Source organism: Gobius niger (assembly GCF_951799975.1).
Source record: "Gobius niger genome assembly, chromosome: 1".
Taxonomy (NCBI): Eukaryota; Metazoa; Chordata; class Actinopteri; order Gobiiformes; family Gobiidae; genus Gobius; species Gobius niger.
The window spans coordinates 55,109,869-55,126,301 of record NC_136852.1 but is presented as its reverse complement, the minus strand read 5'-3'; the positions used below and the strand labels follow the sequence as shown (position 1 = coordinate 55,126,301).

The 16,433-nt window shown below is 41.6% G+C and overlaps 1 protein-coding gene across 1 annotated transcript in view; it reads right to left on the bottom strand.

The window, feature by feature from the left end:
- Nucleotides 1-16,433, bottom strand: part of LOC306964539 (tetratricopeptide repeat protein 28-like) — a 116,621-nt gene that overhangs the window by 18,248 nt on the left and 81,940 nt on the right. Inside the window, exons 6-8 of the mRNA XM_079558587.1 lie at nt 4,428-5,224; nt 3,807-4,351; nt 2,470-2,993 (exon numbers count right to left, since the gene is read on the bottom strand). Coding sequence (XP_079414713.1) covers nt 2,470-2,993; nt 3,807-4,351; nt 4,428-5,224 — 1,866 coding nt within the window. The remainder of the gene's footprint in view (nt 1-2,469; nt 2,994-3,806; nt 4,352-4,427; nt 5,225-16,433) is intronic.

The following is a 16,433-nucleotide window of genomic DNA, read 5'->3' as shown; positions in this document are numbered from 1 at the left end:
ACACACCCTCCCACTGTCTGCATCTGCTGCTGTGCCCCTCTTTGCTCTCCTCTCTCCAGCCTCCCCCCTCTGCTCTACCTGTTTCATCTTTGCTGTGGTGGCAGCACTTGCGAAGGCTCTGCACTGCTTAGGGCTCATTAGGCGCTGCAGCAATAGTGAGGAAACAGATCTAAATTATCCTTTTCATTCTTTGACAGTCTCGGCTTCAGCACCGACTCTTTCATCTACACAAAACTCTTTCTCCAAGCCGAGCTCTGATAGTTCCTCATGATCAAGCCAGGTGCCAACCAACTTCATGTTTTCTTTATTCTCCAGTTGACAGTAAAATAATACAAGTGAATGATGACCCATGCCAATCCCAGCCTATTGTGACCGCCCACCTGCTATCTTCTCCTTTCATCTATCCTTCCATCCCTGACGCTCTCATCCTTTCTGTTCTCATCCCTGTATCATTCAGTGTCTGTCATTGTCACTTCTTTCGCCGTTGGTGCGCCCCGCAGGCACAAGCACGTAGCAGCAGCTGACATGAGGATGTGGCAGTGGCTGGCTGCACCCTGAAGAGCAACTAGAGAACACTTTAAAGGCGCCTGACAGCTGGGCTGGAGCTCCTCTGCTGCCCCTCAGGCCCACGCACCCTGTGTTTCAGACAAGAGCATTACGCACTGCCTTCACATACATATAGATGCACATACTTCACATTTGTGCCAATGACACAAAACACAGCAGAGTATTCTTTGATCACAACCACAAGAAGAAAGCTGTCACACGGTCCGAAGCTAAATGCGTCTTTAAGACAATTTTCTGTACTCTGGACGCAGCTCCCAGACTCTCACATTTCTCCCCCGCGCTTCATTCTCATTTGGCTTTTGACTTACTGTCCTGTCTAATGAAGCCTATAGACAAAAATAAATACATGAATAAAGTTGAGTTCCTACAAAGTCTTGTAAAGTAAGGTCAAGAAAATGTTGTAAAATATGTGATTTGTTGAATTTATTATCATTTTCTGATTTCCTTTCAAGAACCATCAATAAGTATATATTGTAGTCATAATGCCACACACAAGGACACAGCACTAAATGTAGCATTCCTTTCCTCCTTAGTAAAGAAGCATGTTTTTGTGGTGCATACTGTGATATAGGCTGTATCCAACAGTGCCTATCATCACAACAATTCCCTGTTGTTTATGAATTCTATAAAAATAAATTGCATAAATCGATTGCTAAATGTCACCAATTGTTGGATCACCATGTAATTAGCATAAAAATAGCTTTGTGACCACTACTGCTCCATTAGTTGCAGTTCCCTAAAGCACAAAGCATGCAGCACCTTCATTAGCTCCAACAATGTTGGCATTGATTTAATGACATTGTGACGTTAATAGCTGAAAGTACAATGACCTTTGAGTTAAAACTACAAAATCATTATTTTTAGTACAGTGTAACACACGCTACACAAACCACACTAGATCACACACAAAAACAAGTGCTTCATGAAAAGCTGTCATAGACACTAGTGTTGTAGTTGTCTTTACCTTTCCTCCAATTAATCTTTTTTGGGAAACAAGAAAGAGCCAAAAGCGCATGGAGAATAACAGCAAAAACTCATGAGAAGAAATGTGTGTAACGGCAACACAAATGATGCACAAGTTTTAGAGGTTGGCCAAAAATAATTGGCTGTCAAGGACAGTGACGGCCCTGTTCTTTTCCAGAGTTGGATCAGACAACAATACAAGGACACTAGGCGGGTAAACAGAAGGACAGAGCGACTCTGTCCCCTTTGTTCAATTAAAGCTCTACATGCAGGTCTGCAGAGGCTGTATAGGTCACTGCAGGGCCAGCTAACGCTCATAAAGCTGACAAAATAGATATGCATTGTAAGTGACTAGCATTCACCCCATATCGGGTGACATATTCTACTTTTATGTCATACATGCCGTTTTCGTGGGTTCATGCAGTGCTTGGGTCATAACCCAGTGGGTGTTCTTGTGAATGAGGTCTGTCTGACACAAAGAAGCATCAACATCCTCTGAGCATATCCCAGAGACAAACACGCCTTTACTACCGCCGATATAATGAATTTTAGTCAGACCAAGCAGCAGGTTTTTATTTTAGCATAATCTCTAGGGCACAATGAAGCATGCGACTCCAGAGTCTGACAGTCAGTGTGTAAAAAGATGCTTTGGCGGCTCACAGTAAAGCACTGTCTGAAAAGACTAGATACAGAGGTGCGACTGCAGTAAACGGCTTTGAATGAATCCTGATAAGTTTGCACTGACATAAACACAAATGGTCTTCGAACAATACAACAACATGAATATAGGATAAGTTCACTCACAGCATTCAACGAAAAAACACACACAAATGAAAGTAGAAAAACACCTATGAACAAAAAGGCTGAGTCTAACATTCATGAATTCACACTAAGCCAATCAGGTCATGCACCAAAGGCACTTGTTCTCAGCTCACTCACCTTCCTGCAGGTACATGACAGCTTGGGAGTAGTTTTGCAGCGCATGGTGTGTTCTTCCGAGGCTGCCATAGGCCAGGGTCTTGGCTCCTAAATCATTTGTCTGCGCTGCCACACTCAGATGTTGCTCCTGGAACACGACGGCTCGCTCATAGTTTCCTAGAGATTCATATGTAAGGCCCAAATTGCCATAAGCCCGGGCCTGACGAGCGGGACTCCCAGCTTCTTCTGCTATCTCCAGGTCACTTTGGTGGCACTGAAGGGCGGTCTCATACTCTCCCATTGCTTGGTATACAGCTCCCAAACCACAGCTGGCATCTCCTTCCAGCAGGCGATCCTGGGTATCACGAGCTATAGCAAGCTGCCGCTCAAGACAAGAGATGGCCTGCTCATAATTTCCCAGCTGGCTGTGCAGTGCGCCTAGTTCACCATAGGCTTGGGCTTTGCCGCCACACTCTCCCAGTTCATGGGCTACAACTAGTCTTTTCTCAAAGCAAACCAATGACTGCTGCAGATTCCCCATGGCCCTGAAAGTAAAGACATTAAAGCAGACACAAAATAATTAAATAAACAATAGCCACCAAAATCATTACGCTATATTTGCATATTGGACAAAGGGGGCACATAATACAGTATAGGTTTATCTTCTTCGTGTTCCTTTTGATTATAGGGGATGGATTTTTAATCTTATCAATCCTTTTTATGTAAAAAAAAAAAAATATCCTATATCATATGATGTCAATTGTAAATCATAAACAATATACTTATTAGGTTTGACAGATACAGCATAAACAAACTGGAGCACAGCAGCTTGATTTACGCATCGTAGTTATATAGCTACGGTTGTTCTCAATAGTTTACATACCCTGGCAGAATTTTTTATGATTTTTTGACAATTTCTCAAAGAATATGAAAGAAAACACACACAAAAATTTCACTCATAGTCAGTGGTTGTGTGAAGCCATTTGTGGTGTGTGTGTGTGTGTGGGGTGCAAACTTTGGATCAGGGTCATTTTGGTACTTTCTTTTTTAATTTTAATTTAAAAAGAGCAAGGTTTTTCACCACAAATGGCTTCACACAACCACCAACAATGAATAAAAAAAAAACTTGTATTATCTTTCATATTCTTTGAAAAATAGTTTAAATAAATAAATAAATAAAAAGTTCTGCCAGGTCATGTAAACTTTTGAGCACAACTGTAATTTGAAATATGGGGAAACAAAGATACAGCAAAACAGAAACATGGCACAGACATGTGAATGCACTAGATGTGAGTGCAGTGACACATCCATGACAATCTCCTTCTACATGAACTTAGATTGCACAAAACACAACTCACCTGTGTCCATTGCCCAAGCCCCTATAGGCCTTCTCCTGGTCTTGCATTCGGTTCAGACTTTGGGCCACCGACAAGTATTGATCATAGTACTTGATTGCTTCCTCAAAGTCTCCCAGAGCCTCATAACAATCGCCTAGATTTCCAAAGGCTCTGCCTCTGTCCATTACGGCCTCATTGCCACTTAACTGCTGTAATGTTGCCAGCTGTTGCTCTAAGTAACCGATGGCCTCTTCCATAACTCCTACATTCATTTTAGTGATACCCATATTTCCATAAACCTGAGCCTCCACAACAGGGTCCTTCAGTCTTCGACCCAGTTCGAGCTGCTCCTCATAGCTTTTGAAAGCCATGGCGTATTTCCCTAGGGCCATGTAGACCGCTGCCAGGTGTCCATGTGCCTTACACTCGCCTGGCACATCACCCAGCTCCTGATACACTTCAAGCTCCTGGGTGTGGTAGCCAAGAGCTTTGTCGTATTTCTGCACCAGTCGGTAAGTAGCTCCTAGGGCGGCATATGCACAGGCCTCCATCCGCCGCTCTTTGATCTGAAAGTACAGACACAATATCAACACAGTGACTTTGTTTGCAGCATGCATGTGAAGGCTTTGCATAAATGAATACCTGGTGGGCTAATGCAAGCTGCTGCTCATAAAACTGAATGGCTCCAGCAATGTCTTTCTTGCAGACGAATATGTCTCCCAGGTTTCCCAGAGCTCTGAAACGAGCTTGTGCGTTGTTAAGGGACTGCGCAAGGGAGAGCAGGTATCTCTGACACTCCTCTGCTTTTGTGAAATCTCCCAGGGCCTTAAATGCCAAACCCAGGTTACAATAAGCTTTTGCCTGACTCAGTTTGTCGTGAAGATCCTTAGCCAGCGCGAGGTCCTGCTCGTAATATTTGACAGCGTCCTGGTAGTTGCCCAAGCAATAGTGGGCATAACCAAGATTGTGACAAACTTTCCCTTCGCTTTCCATGTCTTGGAGGTCAGGGGACAGGCGGAGGTATTGTTCATAGTATGGCACAGCTTGAGGAAATTCCCCTCTGGAGCAGTGGAAGTTACCCAAGTTCCCAAGAGCTCTGGCTTCACTCTGGACATCTCGGAGCTCGCGGGCGATGTTGAGGTGGTTTTGGTAATGCTGCAGGGCGCGGTCATGTGCTCCCAAGGCCTGGTAAGCAACAGCTAGGTTTCCGTGCGTTGAGGCCTGCGATGCCCGGTCATTCACCTCCATGGATATCTGTAACTCCTGCCGGTGGTAGCGCACAGCCTGGTCAAACACTCCCAGGGCATTATAAGCATTTCCCATGTTGCCATAGGCCCGGCCCTGAGCTGCGTAGTCATTTAACTCCTGGGCAATGGCCAGGTGTGTTTTGTGCAGCTTCAGTGCCGTCTCGTAGTCTCCTTTCATCTGGTGGATAATGCCTGTGGACAAAGGAGAGAAGAAGTTAAGATCCTTTCAGTGGAAACTACTCTTCAAGTGCAACATAAATCTTTAAGTCTTTATAATATTCTCTCGGAGCCATCTGCTCTTTATTTGCTTCCACAACATCATTCATTATGTACAGTACACATACAATAGTAAAACCATATAAATATTAATTCAATCTTCATGAGTGGGAGTAAAAGACTGTCAACTATAAAGATGAGGAGAGAGATGAGAAGGGAAAGAGAGACAGGAGGGGAAAAAAAGCAAAAAAATAATGTATAAAGTTGGTATGGGGACAATAAATGGCTGGAAACCTGCAGCAGTGAGCATTATATCTGATAAAACGTCTTCCTTTGAAAAATAATAGTTTTGCCTCAGCAAGCAGCCATCTGCCACACACAACACACACATTCAAACTCAGAGCCTCTATCAAAGTGACAAATAAACTCAGAACAGAGATTTATCACTATATCGCTTCTCTCCTTTGGCAATCATGAAAGAATAAGTCAGTCTTTCTGCTTCTTTACTCATCTATCAATAGACATCGAAGATAATTCGTGAACAATGTTTATACATTTAACTAAACTGCTGACTAAACAAATTATTGCAAATTCATGGAAAAACTAAAACAGATCAAACATAAAGGAGGTGGTTATCTGATCTCTGAACAGGTGGCCTTTGGTAAGACTAATGTGAAGAAAATAACGTTCATAATATTTACAGCAGCAACAGGTGGTATGAATAAGGTGAAAGAGACTTCTTTTTTTTGGTTTTCTGTTATTTGTATATCTAATTGTTCCGTTAAAATCCCCTTTTGTTTATTGTTCATTGGGTAAGTTTTTGTTTATTACTGTATACAGTGGTGGAAGTACTCAAATTGGTTACTTATATGTTAAGATACAGAAGCAAAGAATAAGTAGTAAAAGCACATTTTCTCCAGTTTAGCTTTACCCAAATTTAAAAGCTTCTCAACTGGAAAGCAACAGTGTAATGCCTCATATGAAAGCTAAGACCTCCAAAACCTTTTTGTCACGTTGTTGCCGTGTTTTTGCCCCATTTTTTAAGCGTTTTTGTCATGTTGTCACCACGTTTTTGTCACTTTGTTGTATTTTCATCCTTGATTTTGTCAGTGTTTTGATGTTTTTTCTTAAGCTTTTAAGATTTGGGTAAAGCCAAACTGGAGAATATGCGCTCGGCTCAGGTGGGGGTTAAGAGGTTAAAGGAAGTTATGGAACTTTTTATGTGAAAAAAAAAAAAAAACCTTTTTGTGACCCAGTGGTTAGCATGGCCCCTTTACAGTGGCTTTAACGATGCTATTGTTTTTGGAGTGTCTGGAAGGTATTCACTGCTGAGGGATCCTCTCATCAGAAAACCATACCATACCAACTTTATTTATAAAGCACTTTAAGAACTGTACAGTTGGCCAAAGTGCTGCACGCAGAAACAGATACAAATATTTACAGTAAAAAATATGAGGAAAAAAGTACAACAGCAGGCAACATCAATTTGCGTTAAACGCCAGAGAAAAAAGGTGCGTTTTTAGGAGAGATTTAAAAACAGGTAGGGACTGGGCCTGTCTAATCTCTAATGGCAGCTGGTTCCACAGCCGCGGGCCAGCAACAGAGAGGGCCCGATCTCCCCGAAGTTTGCGCTTGTTTTTTTGGGACAACCAGTTGCAGCTGATCCGCTGACCTGAGAGCACGAGAGGGGGCGTAAGGCTGAATCAGGTCAGACAGATAGGAGGGGGCGAGGCCATTCAGACTTTTAAAAGTAAAGAGAAGAATTTTGAAATCAACTCTAAATCTGACTGGGAGCCAATGGAGCGAAGCTAAAACCGGTGAGATATGGTCATGTTTCCGTGTCCCTGTTAAAAGCCGAGCTGCAGCGTTCTGAATGAGCTGCAGTCGAGAGAGACCGAGAGGCCGTTACAGTAATCCAACCTGGTCGTTACAAAGGCATGTATTACAGTCTCAAAATGCTGCCTTGATAAAATGGACTTCAATTTCGACAGTTTTCTTAAGTGGAAAAAACTGGACTTAACGACTGCGTTGATTTGTTTCTCAAATTTGACTTCAGGATCGACTCTTACACCCAAGTTGAAAACAACCGGCTTGATAAAATCCGACAAAAAGCCAAGGTCAGATGGGGTGCAATTAGGGCCACTAGGGTCAAAAACCATGACTTCAGTTTTGTCCTGATTTAGGCATAAAAAGTTAAGGGCCATCCATGCTTTGATATCGCTGATGCAGTCGAAAACCTACAAAACAATTGATCCTGGATTGTTCTAGAAACCACAGTGATCAAAAGTAAAAACTCCGCGCTAACTACTCATGCAGCCATAGACATAAAAAGGTCAATTACACACAAATATCTAGTTTGTTTTTTCCGCATAAAAAGTTCCATAATGCACTTTTCAGTAAAAGTTAGTAAAAAAGTAAAGAATTCAACATAGATCTGGAAAAATATTGCAAGATTTCAATGAAAGAGATTTATTTATCAGCTCAACAACTGTGTCTACTACTATTATGAGCTTGACCAACATCAAAGGCTGAGCTGTGGCGTCACTGGTACAGTTGTCTGCTTTAAACACTTATGTGTGTTGTTGTTTTGTTTTGTTTTCTTGTGTCTGCAATAAAAGTCTAATGATGATGATGATGATGAGTTAAGTATGTTATTTCTATGAAGAACTGTGCCCTTGTCAAACAGAAAAGACTGAATGTGTTTGGGTTTTCTGACTCAAGTATTGTGATGGTTTTGATCTGCATTTAGATTCACCTGTGGCGTGTTTCAAACTGATCAGTTTACTTGAGTACAGTTAGTAAAAGTTGTATTTTGTTACTTTCACCGATGATTATATGAAAAATAATGTTGGTGAAAACATGCCTGTCCTTGAAGCTGCCTAGACATGTTTTTTTTTTTTTTTACCACACATCAACATGAAACTTTATGGCTCCCAGAATGTAGGTAGAGCAGCTGACGGCAGAGACTTGGAGCCAGAGTGGGTGGGACGCAGCGACGGCGAGAAACTTGTGGCTTGTGGTTGGTTTGTGATGGTGCCGTGCAGATTAGTTACCACTGTGTGTTTTCCCATTGATTTCATTCGCAGCTCACCACAAAAGGGCTCTGAACACAGTGTATGTAAATAGTACCAATGAATGATGCTAAACAAACAACACAGAGGAGTCCAGAAGAACAAACAAACGCTGCGAAAGCTGTGAAATGTGCTCATGAACTTCCTGTGAGGAATCCTTAAGGAGAGTTGGGAATGAGTTTGGACTATAAAGAACCATTTTAAATGACCTGTCTCTCTCTTTTTTCAGTTTAATAAGATACAGGGCTTTTAAGGATGAACGAACGTAACCTCATTGACTGATGAAACAAATATGTCATTATTTAGACAGAAAGGTAGACCATAAAGGGCCTGATCTTCCGGCTGGTGCAAGGACAGCGCTGCTCCAAACACAACGTTACACAGATGTCATCTTGCTGTTGTGCAATTTGACTGTGTCACTGACGAGGGGGGGTCGCTTATAAAAGAAGAGGTCGACTGAGGCATGGTTTATTACAAGCAGCACTGAGGGCCGCTCTCTTATGGCACCGTCACATTCTTTTACTCGTTTACATCGTGTTCTTCCTTTAGTATTACAGGCTTTAATAAGCTCTATCGGTCAAACTTGAGTTAAGTAATCAAGGATACTCAAGTACTTGAGTTAAAGACTAGCCTGGTCTAACCATACCCTCGTACTCATTTCATACAGAGGGTCTGGATTTCACAATTGAGCTCTGTTTTCAAGAGGGAGGAGTGAACTCCTTTTAAAGTTTGAAACGATTGGATCTGATTTACCCAATCGCTTGCGTTTGGTCATGACGTATGTAGTACGCCTGAGTGAGTGAAGCAAGCTATCATAACTTTTGGGGGAAGGAATGCGCAAGGCTTGAATTTCAATTTCTGGATATTTGGGGGCTAATCCAGAACGGACTGAAGAGCGTCCATTGCTTTCATATCTGCTGCCATTGCCAAACTACAACCAGCAAATGATTGACGTCGCCTACAACACCCGCCTCCCCCGCTCGCTGAATGGTAGGTTGAAATTCAACTGATGTAATGCGGCCACTGAGATCAGACCCAGTCGTAAAATGTAGGGAAATGATAATTGACCGGAGTTTAGGGATGGCTAAGGCTAAACAAAAGCACTCTCCTACCATCCCTCTCCCTTGCGTCTTCCCGGCCACGAAGTCTGGTTTGAGGATAAAGGTTGTTCAACATAACATTGCCATTGGCCATGGGAATCTATCCCAGGGCACTCCTACTAAGTGCAAAAAGTTTGCTATAGTCTGCGTTTAAAAACACAAGATCAGGCCCAAAATAACAAAGTGCTGTGACATTTAGGGAGCAATCGTTCAAACTTTGTTGCTTCGTCAAACTGTAAGCAGGTTAAGATTCACAGCAGGCAGACTGGAGAAGCACTGACAGTCTCCACCACAAAGTCACTCCCAAGGTTATGTTTTTCCCCGTGGAGACTGATCTTACCGAGGATATAATGCCTACTGATGTATTACCAGCAAACATGTTCTGTGCTGCAGGCTAAAAATGGATCTGGGACTCAGCGATGGATGGAGGGGCAGGGGAAGGCGACTACACAAGCTGCGGTTGTGTAGGACTCTGGTACGGTTTGGCAGCCAAATTTGCCACCAGCCTTGGGGCAATGCCTGAAGCTACACTGGCAGTAAAAAATATATATTCCCTACCCCCCATATGGTAAGAGGATTAGGGAACAGTGTGAAGCCGGACAGTGAATAAAATCACCCTGAATAGTTTTGGAGCATAACAATTACGAGACGCAGACGGCAGACTTCAGGGACCGGCAGAAACGTTCTAAATTTAACAGAGCCCTAACCTTTCGTAGATAAATGATGATGCAGATAAAAGCAGCCCACGATGTTATAATGTGAAGCAAATGATTCAATGGTTTTACTGGAGTGAAAGTATCATCAGTCTTAAGGCCTATCAGTCCCCACGTAGCCACATGTTAAAGGCATGCCAAGGCTCTGTCACTTCTGATTACACAGCTAGTATTACACGCAGACACACACAGCAGTCTTGACTTTGAGGGATGAGGAAGTGTTGTGCGTGTGCAATGTGCATCACTGCATCATTAAGAACGAAAGGGCTGAGAAGTTCCAGAAATCTGTCACTTAAAGTAAATAAAAGAAAACATCAGTAATCAGCTAATCAGAAATGGTAGTGAACCCATACATACTCGATGACTGGCAAATCTTTTATTTAAGCGCACTAAGCTGTTGTTAAATGCTCTGCTTATAGCTGTTATTGCCTCTAGTCTAGTGTTGTGAGATGGCCCTCTGTCAGGAGACTCAGGGGCCCAGCAGAGGGAGGTAAGAAGGACCACTGCATTTAAGCACAGAGAAGCGTAGAGTGGCTGAATCAAATCCCTCCTTGCAATAGCAACAATCTATTGAAGAAAAACGGTCTTCATTAAGTTGTGGGCATTTACTCAGTGTAGTGTTTATACAAAAGTAATATAGTTGTAACAAGGCTATTGTTCGTGTTTTTTACATAATAAAACACAAATTACACAATGGGCTTGGAATATCCTTACGCTCAAGGTCAGTGTAATGTTTTTGTGAGCTAATAAGAACTTAAAGATCTACTTGTTTTCCTTGTTTACAAATAATGAATTTTAAATACTAGCTACAAAAAAAAAAAGCATCACAATGAATCTTAAACATGTACACACACACATCAACAGAGCGCCCAAGAACAGCCAAGTAAAACATAACACGTTCTGACACAGGATTCTGTGGAATTTGGATCCGAATGGGAAAACCAGGATTGTACCACATAGTTGCTTGTACTGTACATTCCTTCTAAAGTGTCTTCTTGGAATAGTGCTGCTGTTTTAGCCTTTTTTTTATTTTTGTAAACATCAGCAAAGCCCAGTTGCAATGGAGTGTGTGGTTTAATAGGAGGAAGGGAGGAAGAAAGAAAAAACTTCAATTAGTAGCCCTTAGCATTACTAATTCATGTAATTCTCCTTGTCATGTGGCCAAAGAGTGCGAGCGAGACCAGAGGGAAAGAAACTGTAATTTAGGACTAGTTTAATTGTTTGGAAAAGTGAAGCACATGGAATCTAGCACAGTGCTTCCTCGGATATTAAATATTGCTGACCAGGGGGTAGGTTAGCCAATTAATGAATAATACATTGCAGGGACACAAGATTTTCATTCGTTTTATAGGTCAGCGTCATGGATGCGGGTACCGTCGGGCATCGTAGTTTGATATTAAAGCTCTAGTGATCTCTATACAACTGTTCCTCTAAGCCAAGTCAGCGTCTTCTCCACCCGTGCTGCATGCAACATTAACGCCAAGTCGAGAGGGCATAATAAAAGCTCGCCTTTTTTCCCTGTTTCTGCAACTTCCTCACATCTCGCAGTCTCACACTCATTGTTTTTTCCCTTTTATCACTTCTCGTTAATCTGGCTCATCCTTCTGGTCTTTGTATCCTACATCAAGGCGGCATTTTGTGAAGCTCGGAACAACATCCCGTTAGCTAGTTAGTTAGTTTGAGCCAGTATTGTCTTGCGTCTTTTTTATGCTTTTTTTTGGAGGGGCTTGAGGGCAGCGATGACGGAACAAACGGGAAAAACGCAAAACAACAAAACAACAACAATGGGCCAATTAGAGACTGATGCTTCTCCACCACCACTTCATCCTTTTGTTATCTTCATTATTCTGCTCCTCTTGCATCAGCTATTAAAGGTAATTAAGCGATTCATCAAGTCAGTTTCAATTACTAGGAGCTTGACAGCCGCAGATTACAATCAGTAGGGGTGAAAGGAGAGAGGGGGAAGTGGGAGCGATCACAAAAAATAATGAAAAGAAGTGAAAAAGACAGTGGAGATACGTCCCAGTGTGGGGTCGAGTGATCAGCCTTCACTGTAATTGTATGTCCATGATGGTTGGGCTTGTTCTTGGACCAAAGGGCTCATGGATACAACCCCCTCATTTTAGCTCCTCCTCAAAGACCATCTGGTGCTAGTGACACATTCATTATCCTGCTTATTATTAAATCTTGCTATGTTGCGAAAGGCGACTAATTTATGAAACACGTAGCATACAAAAGCACATTTTGCAGAGGTGTATCAAAATAAAGCATTTGAAAGAGGACTCAACATATTTAACGATAACCTATCTGTAGTCAAAGCATCTCCATGGAAACGAGCCAGAGATGTCCCGCTCCCAGCGATATTGCACATAGAAATCACAGTAATGCCTTTAGCTGTCTGAGCCTGTTCCTCCAACTGCGCACATTTGTTAGCCGTCGAATCCCGAGTTAATTTGAACGTTCCTTCCACATACAAATGAATAGGGAGGCAACGGGGCAATAGCAATATTTGGGGAGGTATGTTTTCTCCGTTTATATAATTTCTGTGGTTTCTTTATCATTTAAGGAACAGGTCACCGTTTTTACATACTGAGATATGTTCTTACCTGAGCTTAGACGAGTTGATGTGATCCTGTCTGGTCTTTGCGCATGCGCTCAGTCACGCAAATAGACCAAAGATGTTGTTAGCATTTAGCCTCTCCCAGCATATTCCTATCGCTTCAAACTGGGGTGAAGCTAGAAGCTACTAAGCTCTTCCACATTTTCCCTATTTAAATACAGTTACGTGAGCATTTACACGATCCAAGTATAGTCACACAAAATTTAACATGGCGATTTTCCAAGCCGATAAAAAAGGGAATTATATTGTAAGGCGTAGTAACACCTTAGGAGCACTTGGACTTTACCGCGCGGACGTCAAAGTGCTCCTAAGGTGTTATTACGCCTTACAATATAGCACCCCTTATTATCCGCTTAGAAAATTGACATGTTTGATTTTGTGTAACTAGACTTGGATTGTGTAACTTTTCACATAACTGTATTTAAATAAGAATATGCTGGGAGAGGCTAAATGCTAATGTCTTTGGTCTATTTGCGTGACTGAGCGCATGCACAAAGACCAGACAGGTACGAATCAACTCGTCTAAGCTGAGGTAAGAACATATCACAGTATGTAAAAACAGTGGCCTGTTCCTTTAACATATCATAAATTGATGTTTAGTGGCCAGTGGATGTGTGTCCGACACCACAAAAAGTCGAACCATGACTGATTTTGAGTTAGCATTTAGCTCAGAGGACACTTTTCTACGCTAATTTGTACTAAAATCTAAGGAGGTCTGTACATTCATTGATGATTTCTAACTAGGCTTCGACCTCACCTAAATGTGGTCGACGGGTTGACAACAGCTGAAAACATCTGGATTGCTCATTAGTATTATGTTTGGTGGCTAATGCTAACGGCTATAGGAAAAATACATTGAGCACTGAGCAGGCGAACAGACTCTGAAAAGTCTCCCGGACTAGCCTACTTCCTAACTGTCCGCATACGTTAGGATCGAAGGCCGCTTCTGCTTTTTATTTCTATGCTCTCTCAACTATGTTGCAAGTGAAGTCTACGGAAATGCGAGCCCACTCACTTTTTAGGTATTTTTCCCGTCATTAAATATATGTTAGTATCTCATTCTATTTATTATGTGAAATTGGCAAAGCAAGTCTAGGAAAAAATCGTATTGTTATTTGTCTGACGAGTTTAGTGATTACAATAAGCTAAATGTCTAAACAATGGGGTAAGCAGTTTTTATTTGAAGGACCCAAATAACTATGGTCTTTGCGATTTGTTCATTATCGTGCCGCCTCATTACGACTATAAACTGTATGTTGTGATGTTGTGAATAATAATGCATAGGACACATGTGTCTACCGTAATGGGAATCATTAGACTGGAGGCGATAAAAAGGCGTCTGACATACAGCGCCCACTCCAGCTAAACCCTGCACAGAATATCATAAAGTTTTCCGGCTGAATTTATGGGCGCTTACATAAGGTGTGGGTGCATGTAAAGCAGCCTGTCTGACCATTAGACCAGTCAAAGGAGAACCGCAATTTATCTCCAGTATATTAACCCCTCTCATGCTCTACCACTTTTACACATTAGGTTAAATAATATTTCATCTAGGAAGAGATACTATGCCACTTAGTTGTCCATTAAAATCAGCTTTACAACAGCTTTGATAGCCATCATAAGTCACTTGGTGCAGGGCTGAATACAGTGGAATTGGTATAACTATAAATCTCCCAGTGTATTAAATACATTATTAGACACCTTATCCTTACGTAGAGCTGTTTTCATAGTTATGTGACTCCACAAGGTTACCTTGATAGGACTTTCTTTTCATTGCAGAAGGATTTGTCACAAAAGACTAGGTATTAACTGGCTTTGATTCTTACATTTTTGCTTCAACTCAAAAGATCAAGATATGAAATTAATTTTCTCAGTCCCCATTCTGCTCCAGAACAATTTTATTTTTTAAGATACGAGTAAGTCTGGGAAATTTAAGGGAAGGGGCAGAGCTGATAAGTGAAGAAGAAATTTTCCATAAAACTGTACAATTTACTAGGATTTATTTTTATTCTTTTTGGCAGCTACCATTTCCTTACAAATGAACACATTTTGGATCAAGCACAAGACCATGTCCTCAATTTACTTATATCAGGATGTCTGAACCTATATTATGTATACCCAATATAGCGTACCTAATGCAAACTGTACTGTTTAATCAGTTACATTTAAGACTGCAGTAGAAGTCTGCTATTTATCTGTAGTCAGTGTCATCTGCAACAAACAAAATGGCATATTTGTTGTTACTATGTTACAAACACAAATGTAAAGTTGTGTTTTGAGCCATTTATACATGTTTGAGAAGTCCTTGATTCTTCCGCGAGGACTATTCACCTTATTCCGCCCCGCCCACTTTTGCCACTTTTTGCGTTGTCTCTGCACCTCGTTTGCCAGACACTTCCGGTCGAGCGCGAAGCCCGTTCATTTTATCCGAGAACGAGGGAAAATATTCTCCGCTCAAATCCGATGTTTAGTCGATTAATTTGTGTAAAATGGCAATGTTCATTTGCACCAACATGTCAACACTGCACCGTTTCTCTGCGCGGCCGAAAAACGGCTTTGTTTTCATGTAGTGACTGATTTTATGTGGACTTCTCCAGCCCCATGTTAACACATAGGAGAAAAGGGGCGGGCACAATTCATGGCGGCGCCCACGCGAGCCTCCGGAATAAGGTGAATAGATACAGATGGCATCTCTGGATTCGCCCATATATGGTCATGTTTGAAAACAGTTAAGGGGGAAAACAATTTGGAGTAAAAATCTAAACTGTCTCTAAGTATTCAAAAACGACTTTAACAAATGCTGGATTATGAATATAGTTTTCTGCTAAATTAAGATACAAAGACATGGAGAGGAGCAAAGTGGTTCAACAGTCCATAAACACATAAATAACGGAGAATTCTAACACAATACTACATGTTAGCATCGTGCTAATGCTAACACTAGCTAGCGCTTGCTATGACTGCCGTTTTTTCACTTCTACAGAACAATCTGCTGTGGGAAAATATCCATATGGACCCGATTTACACTTTACTTTATTTGTATGTGATAAAAACGTTCATATTTCACCAGAAAATAGCAAAAAGGATGAAAAATGGTGTTTCCCAAAAGATTCTATTTTCCCCTTCGGCGAGGCCACGCCCCCTTCTATGACACGATGCCGTATCTATCCAAACAGCCATGACAAATGCTATAACAATGCTCCCCCGATTTAACCCTATGTAACCAGAAAGAGCGATCCTTACCGTCCAATCCGTAGCATACAGTATTTACGGCAACGCTTTATAATAAGGGTACGTGATTAAAATGATTATTAAATGAGAATTGTCTTTTTCAATCTGCCTTAAAGGAATAGGCCACCGTTTTTACATACTGAGATATGCTCTTACCTCACTTTAGCTGAGTTAATATATCCCCGTCTGGTCTTTGTCCGTGCGCTCTGTCACGCAAACGGAGCACATACGCAGCCTCTCCCACATGTCACATAGCTCCAAAAAAGCTCACGATAGAAGCTACCAAGCTCTTCCACGTGTTCCCTATTTAAATAAAGTTACGTGAAGTGTTTTCATGCGAAGTATATTTACACAGAAATGTAGCATGTCGATTTTCTAAGCAGATAAAAAGGGGGACAATATCGTGAGGCGTAATGATACAAGAGTAAAACGTCCACGCAGTAACTCCTA